The sequence below is a fragment of the Fonsecaea monophora genome, assembly GCF_001642475.1.
Source record: "Fonsecaea monophora strain CBS 269.37 chromosome Unknown Scaff107, whole genome shotgun sequence".
NCBI classification, from domain to species: domain Eukaryota; kingdom Fungi; phylum Ascomycota; class Eurotiomycetes; order Chaetothyriales; family Herpotrichiellaceae; genus Fonsecaea; species Fonsecaea monophora.
The window spans coordinates 11231-24178 of record NW_019174038.1 but is presented as its reverse complement, the minus strand read 5'-3'; the positions used below and the strand labels follow the sequence as shown (position 1 = coordinate 24178).

At 52.8% G+C, this 12948-nt stretch overlaps 4 protein-coding genes across 4 annotated transcripts; 1 reads left to right on the top strand and 3 right to left on the bottom strand.

Moving 5' to 3' along the window:
* Positions 1 to 578: 578 nt before the first annotated feature.
* AYO21_09974 (hypothetical protein) lies at positions 579 to 3878 on the bottom strand (the record flags this gene model as incomplete). The annotated part of the gene is made up of 1 exon (XM_022659900.1): positions 579 to 3878. The coding sequence occupies one exon, from the start codon at positions 3876 to 3878 to the stop codon at positions 579 to 581; it is 3300 nt and encodes a 1099-aa protein (XP_022507769.1).
* Positions 3879 to 5897: 2019 nt separating this feature from the next.
* Positions 5898 to 8467, top strand: AYO21_09973 (pre-mRNA-splicing factor cwc22; the record flags this gene model as incomplete). Its single annotated transcript, XM_022659899.1, has 3 exons — positions 5898 to 7835; positions 7913 to 8191; positions 8399 to 8467. 3 exons carry the CDS (start codon positions 5898 to 5900, stop codon positions 8465 to 8467), a joined length of 2286 nt encoding a protein of 761 aa, XP_022507768.1.
* Positions 8468 to 9443: 976 nt separating this feature from the next.
* On the bottom strand, positions 9444 to 10375 carry AYO21_09972 (hypothetical protein; the record flags this gene model as incomplete). The annotated part of the gene is made up of 4 exons (XM_022659898.1): positions 9444 to 9820; positions 9952 to 10165; positions 10269 to 10280; positions 10349 to 10375. The coding sequence occupies 4 exons, from the start codon at positions 10373 to 10375 to the stop codon at positions 9444 to 9446; spliced, it is 630 nt and encodes a 209-aa protein (XP_022507767.1).
* A 657-nt stretch (positions 10376 to 11032) lies between these two features.
* Positions 11033 to 12710, bottom strand: AYO21_09971 (hypothetical protein; the record flags this gene model as incomplete). The annotated part of the gene is made up of 4 exons (XM_022659897.1): positions 11033 to 11492; positions 11550 to 12247; positions 12311 to 12622; positions 12684 to 12710. 4 exons carry the CDS (start codon positions 12708 to 12710, stop codon positions 11033 to 11035), a joined length of 1497 nt encoding a protein of 498 aa, XP_022507766.1.
* Between the last annotated feature and the right edge of the window lie 238 nt (positions 12711 to 12948).

The window sequence follows — 12948 nt, the reverse complement described above, 5'->3', positions numbered from 1 at the left end:
GGTGCTTTACACGGTTTCCCTGAACAGGATGTCAAAATGTCCCACCAAGCGTTATTGGAGTCGATAGCTCGTGTTTTTGATACCCGTCGAACAATTTTTTCAAGCTGAGGGGAAAAAGGTAGATCACCCGAGACAATGGCAAGCTTAGGAAGTACCAGGATGAGAACAAAAGTGGTGCACTTTGGTGATAGGGAAACCCGGACAATAATGGAAGACATGATTGAAACAATCGCAATCAATATCGCAATATCAATGCTACAATCCGGGAGCTTACAACTTGGAAAGTGTTCGTGCATTTGCTAGAGCCAAGTATTCGTGTTCTGGTGCTATTCAACAGAGAAGCAATCTCCCCAATGCTCACATGGTATATAGAACGGGCATGTAACGACACCACATCTGCCAGCATAGCGTGGGTAGATACAGTACCACTGAGCTGGGAGCAAAGCTATGAAAAGCACCGTCTGACCATCATTCGTTCCCACCAGATGAGCGGGCTCCTCGCGGGAAACTAAACACCATCGAGTAGCACAATGGCAAAAAGAATGGTCGGAGCAACCTCCTCGCGCGGCTCACGAAGTTCAGGGGGGACTGTCACCTCGGAGCAAGTCTTCGTCCGGCTCAAAAGGGACATCCTGTCCTGTAAAATCAATCATGTTTTCGCTTGTATTGTCATGTTCGAACAACCGAGCTTGCATTCGATTTTTCTTGCCTTTCTTCTTTTTCGTGTTACTGACGGCTTGTGGTACTTCATCGTCCAACAGTCCCGTCGGACCCGCGGCCAAGGATGTGCTACCAGAGAAAACCGTAGTTTCTCGATAGATAATAGAGCCTTCGTCTACGGCTTGTTGGCTGGTGATATTCTGTGCATAAGAGACAACCTCGTCGCCGAAAACCCACTTTTGATTCGACGCTGGACCAACAGCCTCCGCAACAGGAGCTTGGTCAGGTCTCGCAGCCGAGATGCCTCCATGATTGGTCTTTACCCTATCTGGGAATAAGGAGATGGCAACTCGGCGGTCGGAATGGAAAGGCTGGTACGGCGCATTGGTCTCGATCTCGGCTGAAGCGAGCGGGTGTGGCGTTCTGGAACCTCCATCTCTGGTGGATCGGACTTTCCAGAAGCTGAGCAATGCAGAGGTCGCATCGCTGTCCCCCTGTGCTTCGTCTGAGCGATTCCGCACCGGAAGGTCTGCAGCGAGTTCCGCAGCCTTAGGGAGCTTGATTGCGACAGCCCTGCGCGCATCGAATACCGATACGGTTTCCATCTGCCGGTTCTCCCTAGGCTTTGTCATTCGCACATAGTAATTCTTGATGTTGTTCTCGTCCAGGATAGATAGTACTGACTTCCTATCACGTTGGAGCCAACAAAATATGCCCACTCGGGCTGGAATCTTCAGATGAAGCCTGCTCTGATTCGCGTGTCGTATGCTGGTAACAGTCTCGGTAGCAGCACCTAAAGACTTGCTGAGTCCGGCTGCCACTGCTCTGCTGCCGCTTTTGATACTGGTCGTAGAGGCAAACCCCATACCAGCCGGAGCCATCCCAGCCACCCCACTGCTAATACTTGGTGCTCTACCACGTAAACTTGCAAGCATCGGCTGGGTTCTACCTGCAATGCTCATTGCGGAGGCAAAGAAGCCGCCGGGCGGCGCTGGTTCATGGTCTGTCTTTACCTGGTAGGGATCAGCCGGCGCTGAAGTCGGCCGATTCCTCTTGGTCGGAGGTGGCGGCCATTGGAAAGCGCCTTTTGGCAGGTCGAACAGGTGAATAGTTCGATTCTTCGTCAGGATGGCAAACCGGGAGCCAGTAGAACCGTCCCAGGCAACATCGACAATCGAGGAGGGACTCAGTCGTTCGTAGCGTGCAATTTGCCGCACACGTCCGCCTTCGGCAGGATTCGAAGGTGTCGAAACGATGACATACTTCATCTGCATCAAATCCCAGACGTACTGCACATCACCTTTGCGGTTGGCTGTCAAAATACCGAGACCTGTAGGCATAAACGACAGAAAGCTACAGCCTCCCGGTGGTTGAAATGTGACCATCGGGCTGGGTTCAGAGATCGCTTTTCGGCCTTGGTTGTCTTGGAGCAACTTCAAGTCTATTATTGTGACAAGATCCGGATCCTTGGACACGCCTTGCTGGTCAATGGCATGAGTAGGCGGAAATTGTGTCAGGCCAAGCTGAGGAGAGTAAACTGGAGGGCTGGAGGATGGAGCAGCTGGCATGTTAGGGTTGGCCGGGTCCCTTTTCCAGTAACTCTGCCACGTCTGCATTCCTTTTTCACTGATCCATTTTGCGCCCCTTACTGCCTCCTGAGCGAAGCCTTTGGCGACTTTGCTGAGGAATGTGTCGACATCAGGAGACTCAACATCGCAATTGGGCAAAGGTCGTGAAGGCGCCGTTCCAGCTGTAATATTAGAGTTTTTGTTATGGATGACATGATCGCCCAGAACAGCCCCAACAGATCTTCGTGACGGTGTGCCTGCAGGACAAAAAGCGAGCCATCGTCCGCTAAGACTGAGAATTGGAAGGTTCTGGTTATCCGGACCACGGCCAAGATCAGCAGGTGAAACATCTACATCCGATCCTGGTCCGTGGGACGAGGAGTCCCTTCTGTGGAGTTGAGGTTGTATCGTAGTCCAGTACTTGCCTAAGCATTCAAATACTGCTGAGTCCTTGCCTTGTCGAATGGAGAAGACAAACATCTCTCCACTGTCAACGGATGCCACGACAACAAAGTTGCCGCTCGAGTAAACTTTCAGGTTTGCCGCGTGGCTGACGCTTGAAGGTACTCCGGGAAAGCTCTCCACGGCTGTCTGCACTCTCAGCAGCTCGGCGACCTCGCAGCATTTGCTGACTGAATACACCACCACCTTCGTCTCGAAGGGTGTCTGGTGGTGCCCTGAAAAGGCCCGGTCTTCTGGAACCAAGGGCACAGATCCAGGCCCGCCGGGCCCATAGACTGTGAGTGCAACGAGAGGCCTGTAGTCCGCAAAGGGAGTTTCGCCGGTATTCCACGTAAGCAGTGCGGCGTCAAGGATGGTACCCTGCACGCCGCTGAGCGCTCCTATGTGTTCGGTTTTCTCGCCATTGTAGCTCACCATGTGCAATTCACCGTCCACAGCGAGTAAAGCAGCCTCGCGAGACTCGTTTCCTGATCCTGGAAGGCGAGCGAATTTCAATGGGACTGGTTCTGGTAGAGGCGTATGGGGAGGACGGAGACCTAGATCAACATCGTGAGGCCCGTAAAAATGTTGTTGAGGTAGATGAGGCGGGGCAGGCGGAGATCCGTAAGCTGTCATGCCGTAGCCATACGGAGAGGTTGAGATTCTCGAATGAGTCGGGAGCGGAGGGATAGCACTGCTGTAGCTGACAGGACGGGCCTTTCGTAGCGGAGGTGAGATTGGAGGGCTCCTGCTGTTGAAGACGCCGCGGCTACTGAAGCCTGGCTCATAAGGAGGAGAGCCGCCCGTGTTTAGACCAGGGATGTGTTCAACAGGCGGGGTCCTGCCATGGACTGTACTCCGAGCCCAATGGTCAGCTGGGGGAGTGTGCTCATCGGACACCTTTTGGGAAGCGTTCACGTCGTTGAGAACGTCGACCGGACTGATCCTTCTGTTCGAAGGGAATGCCTGGGGTAGTTGACCCAGAATGGAAGGCGGAGGGTTTGAGGAGATAGGGGGTTGTTGAGATTGGCCCATTGACTCGGCTGCTTTTTCGGCATGATCGAGGCTCGACAGCTGTTTAACAGCAGCATTCTTTGTCTTTCGCTTTCCTGCTCTTGAGGCGGGGCGATCTTGGTCTGCCACTGTTTGGAAGCCTTCTCTTTCAGAGATCCTGGACTCGACGGAGGTTGGCTTGTTGGATGCTGGCATTCAAGAAATGGGGCGACGCAGTGTGAGGACCTAGCTAACTACTCTTCACAAGCAGCCAAGCTGTATCTGCAAGAAGGGTGACCGCGTCCGCAGGATACACAAGGCCACTGTGCTGTTGTTGAAGCGAATCGAGGGACCGGCGCGGGGTTATTCGACGCGTCGGTTGGAGAGGGAATGAGTGAGGAGTGGTCTCGAGCAGCAGATCAGCTTGCACCAACAGTTGCGTGTTAGGATCAAAGGAGGGACCGCTGAGTAGGGTGCAACGAAGGACTTGTGAGTATCTTATTCTTTGTCTGGTCAGAGAACGGAATGATTGTAATCAGAATCAGTCATGTGGCATCACTTATATGTACTTTGCTCGGAGTAGCTACGTACTTGTGCAAGAGGCACTCAGCAATGAAGTAGTCGTTGAGTCAGGAGGCCCTTGCGGGTGAACTTAGTGACCTGCTTATCGGCAACGGGGCGCTGGGGGGACGTCTGAATGGTCACTGATTCCCAAACACTCGGGGCGGTCACTTGCAGTACCGTGCGGGGGAGATGTTTCCAGGCCCACGGGATGTGGCTGGGCGAGTCACGAGTCGCCAGAGTAGCGAGGCTGTTCGCGGATTCCAAGGCCCGGCGACAAGGACATCATCACAGAAAGCCTCTCTTACACTCCATTACGACAAGAGGATCAGTCGTCCTCAAAGTTCATGCATTTGGTCTGCAGGTGTCCTTCCGGGTTACCTCATTTGCAGCCTTCCTTACAAGGAAGCAGAGGCAGATAATTCCAGCTCGTTAGATGTCTGCGCCTGACTCACATTCCAAACCCACCCAAGTCTTCGTGTTCCCCATTCAAGCCACAGACGGGTCCCTGTACCGAGTACGGATTGCAAAGGGCTGTAATAGGTTGCAGTATCATCTGTCAGTCGACTGATTTGTTCATGCATAAACAAGCATCCTTTCGGCTGGGAAAAGAGTCATCGCAGAAAGGTTTCCATCTATCCAAGGTATTGGCTCCATCGACGGCTCATAGGTACAAGATTCCTCGTCATTTTTCAGGCATACGACTGAATGCAAACACCGCGAAATTTCGGAATCGGCCGGTCGATGCTGCATCACACCTGATTCTGCATTGAGCGGAAAAGGAAGTTGGGTTCCTTCAAAATTGGCTGATCCCGTCGAAGAGAGGACTTTCGGGCCACGAATATCAATGCCCGACTTTCGGTGTCGACAAAGGATATGAAACCTGCATAACTGCTCACCGCCTGAGCGCCGTTGACACCGTGTTTGATCCCATATCTTGAAGCCTCTTCTTTCACTTCGACTTCTTGGCCGCAGCAGCTCTAGCCTTTGCTGCCTTCTTCCTATTGCTTCTGATCATGACCATGGCCAGGAACGTTCCTACGACCGCCGAACCAAGGAGCGTGAGGATGACAGGGATTCGGATTGCCCAGACGCGAGGTGGGAACAGGCTCTGAAGTGGATGGTCGTCGTCCACAAAAGGCTGCAAGAAATTTTAGTTGATAGCCTCACATCTGTGCAAGGTGCCGTACCATGAACAAGGTCCATATTGTGTAATATAAGAAGACTGTGGTTGCTACCACGAGCATCGCCATGCCCACAATTTTGTCCAGCTACAACAGGGGAGCATTAGCATTTCGATTGACCGCGCTGTTCGCAGGGTGAGAAAATACCATCTCGTCACAATTTGGTTCCTGCTTGTGGATGATGCCCTTGAGACCTTATGTATCGCAAGAGACGCCGTGAATAATCACTGTTGTAATGTTTGACACGCGGACTGAAATGGACACGCAGTCGCGTTGTCGGAAAATGTCACTTCGCTGCATGGCTTAAAAAGGAAATCGCTCCGGAAGGGTTTTTCCGAGTCCGTGTTTGAAAATCGACTTGCGATTTATTTGCCTGCCGCTGCCTTCGACTTAAATCAAGATGTCTTCGCATCCACGAAACTGGCAACAGCAGAGGAAATGAAGATTCTGCTTCCGCTTACCACCGCTTGGAGTCTTTGAGTTTGCCAACATGGCGGACACCATGTTACTCTCGTCTGCTGTCCGCCTTCCCACGCCGCCTCCAGGTGGTTCCTATTCCCCCGGCCCCTCAGCAGCAAGAAAGAGATCACCTCCATCTCGGTCACCCTCTCCTCGACGCCGCCGACCTGCGCCAGTCGAAGCTAACGATGGGCGCAATCCAAGGGGCGCGGAGCCGGAACGTGAGATGGATGAGCGCGAGAGACAGCTACTCGCCAAATTCAAACCTAAGGAACCAGATGAAGCAAGACGAAAACCTTTGACTGCCGAAGAAAAACAAGCGGCTGCCAAAGCCGAGTACGAGAAGCTCCTTACGATGCGATCGGGCGGCACCTATATACCTCCTGCAAAACTGCGTGCTTTACAGTCACAGATCACCGACAAGTCAAGCAAAGAGTACCAGCGAATGGCTTGGGAGGCTTTGAAAAAATCCATCAACGGTCTCATTAATAAGGTCAATGTCTCCAACATCAAGCACATTGTCCCGGAGCTGTTTGGTGAAAATCTTGTCCGTGGTCGGGGGCTGTTCTGTCGGAGCATCATGAAAGCGCAGGCCGCTTCCCTACCTTTCACCCCGATATATGCGGCGATGGCTGCCATTGTGAATACCAAACTCCCTCAAGTCGGAGAGTTGCTCCTCAACCGGCTAGTTGTTCAATTTCGAAAAGCCTTCAAGCGCAATGACAAAGCAGTCTGCTTGTCCTCGACCACTTTCATCGCCCACCTGTGTAACCAGCAAGTGGCGCACGAGACTCTCGCTGCACAGCTACTTTTGTTGCTTTTGCACAAACCGACTGACGATTCTGTGGAAATCGCGGTTGGTTTGACCCGGGAAGTGGGCCAACATCTGGAGGAGATGAGCCCTCCTATCGCATTGGCTGTGTTTGATCAGTTTCGAAGCATATTGCACGAAGCTGACATTGACAAAAGAGTCCAATACATGATAGAAGTACTTTTCCAAGTCAGAAAGGATCGGTACAAGGACAACCCGGCAATTCGCGAGGAACTCGATCTCGTGGAGGAGGAAGACCAAATTACGCACCAAGTCGACCTTGATGATGATATTGATGTTCAAGACTCGTTGAATATTTTCAAGTACGATCCAGAGTGGGAAGAACATGAAGAGGCGTACAGGAAACTGAAAGCCGAAATCCTCGGGGAAGACAGCGGCGATGAGGAAGACGACGACGATAGCGGCTCTGAGGAGAGTTCGGATGATGAAGACGCCGAACAAGAACGTGCAATGGAAATCAAAGACCAAACAAATACGGACCTCGTTAATTTGCGAAGGACAATCTACCTGACCATCATGTCCAGCCTTGACTTCGAAGAAGCGTGTCACAAGCTGATGAAAGTCCAACTCCCGGCAGGCCAGGAGTCTGAGCTACCGTCCATGATCATCGAGTGCTGTTCACAGGAGAAGACATACTCGAAATTCTTTGGCCTTGTCGGTGAGAGGTTTGCGAAGCTTAACCGGCTTTGGACGGACCTGTTTGAACAGTCCTTTGCGAAATACTACGACACGATTCATCGATATGAGACAAATCGCCTACGGAACATTGCTCGATTCTTCGGACATCTGTTGGCTACCGATGCTATTGGTTGGCACGTGTTTTCTGTGGTGCACCTTAATGAAGAAGAGACTACTTCCAGCAGCCGCATTTTCATTAAGATATTGTTCCAGGACCTGGCCGAAGCCTTGGGCATGCCTGAGCTTCAGAAGAGGATGAAGGATGATATTCTTCGGCCCTGCTTTTCAGGTCTTTTCCCGACTGATACACCTCGTAACACACGTTTCGCGATCAATTACTTCACCTCCATCGGCATGGGGGCCCTTACGGAGGAGATGCGTGAACATCTCAAGAATTTGCCAAAACCAGAGCCACCCGCCCTGCCTGCACCGAAGGATGATATTTCGGACTCTGAAAGCGTCAGCTCATATTCGAGCTATTCGAGCTATACGACGAGCAGGTCATCCACAAGAAGTCCACCTCGACGGACAGATAGGAGGTCTCGGTCATTGACACCAGACGACCGGTCGACAAGGAAGACTCAACGTCGGCGTGTTTCCGAGTCACTTTCGAGGTCCCCACCTCCGGCTCGCGGTGCAAACAGGCGGGCAAGAAGCTATTCTTCGTCAGTATCGCGCTCTCGCCCTCGTTCCGCCCCACGACGCGTGGAAACAGCAAGACGATCGCTCTCCTATTCGGCCTCTCCGAGTCCACCACCAAGGAGAGAACGAGACAACGGCCGTCTGCGTGGACGAGCACGTACACGCTCAAAGTCGTACAGTAGTCACTCCGATGATTCTCGCTCGCCGCCTCGACGCCGCCTCCCGAATCCGCGTTCCCGTAGTTATTCGACGTCGCGGTCGAGATCTCGTTCTCCCCCACCACCACCACGCCAAGCCAGTCCTGCTGTGCATCCATCTCGCCGGCGCAATGTTCCAGCTGCAAGACCCAAGTCTAGATCACGTACACCACCACGTTTTAGTCATCGACCAGCTCCACGAAGGGCTCCTTCTCGCAGTCCATCACGCTCGCCATCGCGCTCGCCACCTAGGCGTAAAGTCAACAGATATTCACCTAGCAGGAGCAGGAGCAGGAGCAGGAGTCGAAGCTTGACCCCTCCACGACGAAGAGCACCTCTGTCCAGGAGAAGGAACTCGTCTAGTGTCAGCGGACGATCAGTGTCTAGGTCGAGATCACCACCACCTGCACGAGGAATATCAAGGAAGGAAGGGAAGAGGCGATGGTCGGGGAGTATGAGTCCGAACAGAAAGGGTGGCGATGGAAGAGCAAGGGCTGCGGATTTTGACTAGTTCTATGCACTACCCATCACATGGATTTTTGGAAGAATGAGTGACATGGTATATTGGAAAGGGAAAGGGAGTGACCGGAAGTGAGAAATTGAAGATGCTCGTCCGTCCCTGTAGGACGCAGGCGATCTCGAAGCGGAACGAGAGTCGAAAAAAGCCAGTTTTTCGCGGCACCGGATCGGCCGTGTCTCTTGTTTCTACTGATAGAGACCGTGGCTTCTCACTATCTGCTCTGGTTCCACTTCTTCCAACCCAGAAAATCTTTAGGGTGTGGCGCAAACGAAGAGACACGAGTATCGAGTCCATAGTATTTCTAAATAATTCCACGTTCCCTGCTCTCTCTTTAATTCTCAAAGAAGCATCTCGCCTATATCCCATGTAGTGAGTCGACCCGATCAGGTCCAAAATGGCTCGGTCGGCCGGCTGAGGGATATGGTCTAATCTAGTCCACTGTGAGATGATGTTGTCGTAGTGATGCTATTTCTCTGCCACTATACCATCCATGCCACACACTCTCTCTCCCAGACCTGGAAAAACGACTTGATTCTGCAGAATATGATGCCCGAGTTTCCTATCAAAACGCCCGACACCCCTACCAGCCCAGAGAACCCAACTATCGCGAGCCGGTCCATCGGCCTACTAACCAGCCAGCCAGCGACATCCATCCCCAACTGGTTCTCCTGACGCCTTAAAGTAGTATATCATGCTGTCGTTATTAATTCATACTGTGTCGTCGTCATAAGCGAATCGTACATCCCTCAGCCCTCGTCCGCGGCCTTTGCCTCGGTACCCGCTCCACCCGTCTGGCCCGCGCACGCCCATGCTTTGACAGAACTGCTCGTCGCCCTGGGGTCTCTCATTCTTGGTGTTCCCGGTCAACATGCTCTGCAGGCTCATGCACACCGACTCCACCGACTGCACGGGCGACCACCCCGCCGAGCCCAACAGGTCGAGGCAGATGATGCCGTTGGAGTAGATGTGAGGATGGATCGGGATGGGGCGGCCGGCAAAGGGTGTCTGGGACTGGGACTGTTGTTGCGGGTTCGCGGGGTCGGTTGCGGCGGGTGGTACTTTGAGAAAGACGACCTCTGGTGCTTCTGTATGAAATAGCCATCGTTGTACCCAATGTCAGTCAAAAAGGTCAATCTAGCCCAGCCTCTACCCGTTCTTCCCCTTTGTGCCCCTCCTCTTTCCCTCTTCTCCCAGGGGGTTTGGTGTGGCACATTACCTATAGGATAGGAATCTGAGAAAAGAAAACTGAGACGGAAAGTCTGGTTCATGTACAAAGGATTCGCGTCCAGGACTTGGATGTCAACCAGCCATTCTCGGAAGTCGTCCGCTTTGACCAGCTCGATCCCTGGAGGGAGTTTTTGTTTTGCCTGCAAGAGGGTAACGATAGCACGGATGTCAGCACTCGTGGTGTCTGGTAGATCGAGAGACCACTAGCAGGCAATGACAAGGACGGCTCGTAAAAAGGACGGGTGTAAGGAAACAAGGCCTTGCAGTGTAGTTTTGGGGGGGTTGTCGTTGGCATGTGATCATTACCTTGACCAGTTCCTGCGATGAATGTTAGTTGGAAAGGGATGGAGGGAAGAATGTGAACCTGGGAGGGCAGAGCCACTCACCTTTCCTAGTCGCTTCGCCGCGAACATTGCAGGACACAGAAACGGGGTGGGTGAATGAGGAAAACCTGTGTTGTCTTTTGCAGAGCCTGCGCCGACCAAGGCTGAACCGGACGAGCAGCAGCTGAAGTCTGCCTGCGGACGGGTACGTCGATGGGGAATCTCTATCCGTGAGAGGAGACGATGATGAAAAGGAGGGGCTAGAAGGATTAGGAAATGTTCAAAAGCAAGACTTATTCTCCTTCCGAGACTCCTATGTGTTTGTAGCAGGTAGCGTATGGCAATTTATCATGGACAAGGTACAGATTTCTGGGGCACGAATGGCGCAGGCACACAACGCTGGTACCCATCGGAGAAATGACATCGAGCAACGAGTCACAGCCACCTTCACCCGTCGCCCGTCACCCCCGCATCAACCCCCACCAGTTCAGCCTCGTTTGATCACTCGGCAAGGCACTAACCAAGTCGGTCAATATACTATGCTATTGCCCTTCATCATAGCGCCAGAGATTTGACAGCATTATGCGGGTCAACGCGACGGACAGATTTGCAGAACAGCGACAATTTTGATTCCACTCCTCGCTCAAACTATGGGAAGCTCCTACATATCTGGGTATATAAAAGACGATACATCTAATTATGGAACAACCAACTAAGACAATCAGGGGTAGCAGGGATACCACACAATCACTGCGGCGCTTCGGTGGTAGACTTGGTCGGCTCCTTCTCACCAGAAACGCTCTCAGACTGAGGGGAAGATGAGTCGCCCGGCGCGACGCCCTGAGTGATCTGAGCGTTGATCTGAGTAATCGAGCTCCGACGGACTGAAGCTTCGTCCTGGAACAATGACCACTCGCCAATAAGCTCGTCAGAGAATTGATCCAGATCCAGACCGATGATTTCCACTTCATCCGTTACTCTCAGATGCAGTCCCGGGATGTATTTGAGGATAGTGAGCATGATGTAGGACAGGGTAAATGACCAAGCGGCAATGGCAGCAATTTCAGCGAGTTGCTTGGCCACCTGAACGCCGTGGCCATCGATGGCTCCTTGAGCGATGGTAGCGCCATCAAGAGACGACACGGATGCAGATGCGAAGATTCCGGTGAGGAATGCTCCGACCGTGCCGCCAATTCCATGCAATTTGCTGTAAATGATTCATCAGCACCAATTCTATCGCCGTCATGGGTAGGATGGTACTCACAAGACTTCCAAGCCATCATCAATGTGAAGCCAGTCATTGACGGGCTCGAACAGATTAACCACAATGGCAGTGATGAAGCCGATCGCAGCGCCACACCAGACAGACACATAACCAGCCGCAGGGGTGATACCAACAAGACCAGCAATGGCACCCTCGCAAGCGCCAACGACAGAGAACTTGCGGTGCTTGATGTAGTCCATAAGGACCCAACCAGCCACACCACACGATGCCGCCAAGTTTGTGTTCCAGATGGCCATCATGGCACGGATGCTGGCGTTCAGAGCAGAACCGCCGTTGAAGCCAAACCAACCGAACCAGATAAGGACTGTTCCAAGGAAAACAATGGTGACGTTGTGGGGTTTGTAGACGTGCTTCTCGCCATATCGGCTTCTCTTGCCTAGAACAAGGGCGTAGGCCAACCCGGCGGTACCACTTGAGATGTGGACAGGACCGCCACCGGCAAAGTCAAGAGCACCAAAGGTGAAGAGCCAACCGTTGGCATTCCAGGTCCAGTAGGAGATTGGGCAATAGCACAGGGTGGCCCAGCAAAAGCCGAAGATGATGGATGGAAGGATGCGGCCACGCTCGAACGAGCCGCCCACGACGATCATAGTCGCGCAGGCACAGAACATCAACTCATAGAAAGAGAAGACAATGTCGGGAATGACAGCCGAACCCCAGGAAGGTGCAGCCATGACCTGGAATAGAATTTAGCGCCCTGACAAGAGAGTCTTGCGATTGCTTTCTGGCGAAGATCTTACATCGATCATTCCAAAGTTCTTGAGGTCACCAATGAAGGGACCGCCGGTTCGGGAGAAGGCGAGCGAAAAGCCCCAGAAGGCCCATTGAAAGGAGCACACCGCCATCACGGTCAAGGATTGGAACACCATGGCCAGGGCAGACTTCCTGCGCGTCATGCCGCCGTAGAGCAAGCCGAGACCGGGGACAATGACGAAGACGAGACATCCCATAATCACCTGGTAGACGTAATGGTACTCGAGGCCGGTGTAAGGCAGATTGACGTCTATCTGCTGTGGATCGCCTCCATTGGCCATGCTGGAGTTGAACTCCGGCTGGGGATTGATGTCAGCATTGGGAAACCGGAAGGATGATCGAGGGAAGGGAGAAACCTACGGCGACCGGGACTGCGACTGTGGCCATGGTGGTAGACTCAGACAATGCTGGAGGTCGACTCTCAGGAGGAACAGCCTGCGGGACAAGAAATGCTTGATGGAGAGAAGACTTGTGGAGACGCAGCAGGGCAGACCTCCTCCTATATACCTGGGGCGGTTAACGGATATCGGGACCAGAGTCCACCATGGCGAGAATGCGCGTGGCACTTTATTCCGTTGCCAGATCACCTCCACGCTAAATCCCACAGTCCAAAAGTATCCATTGC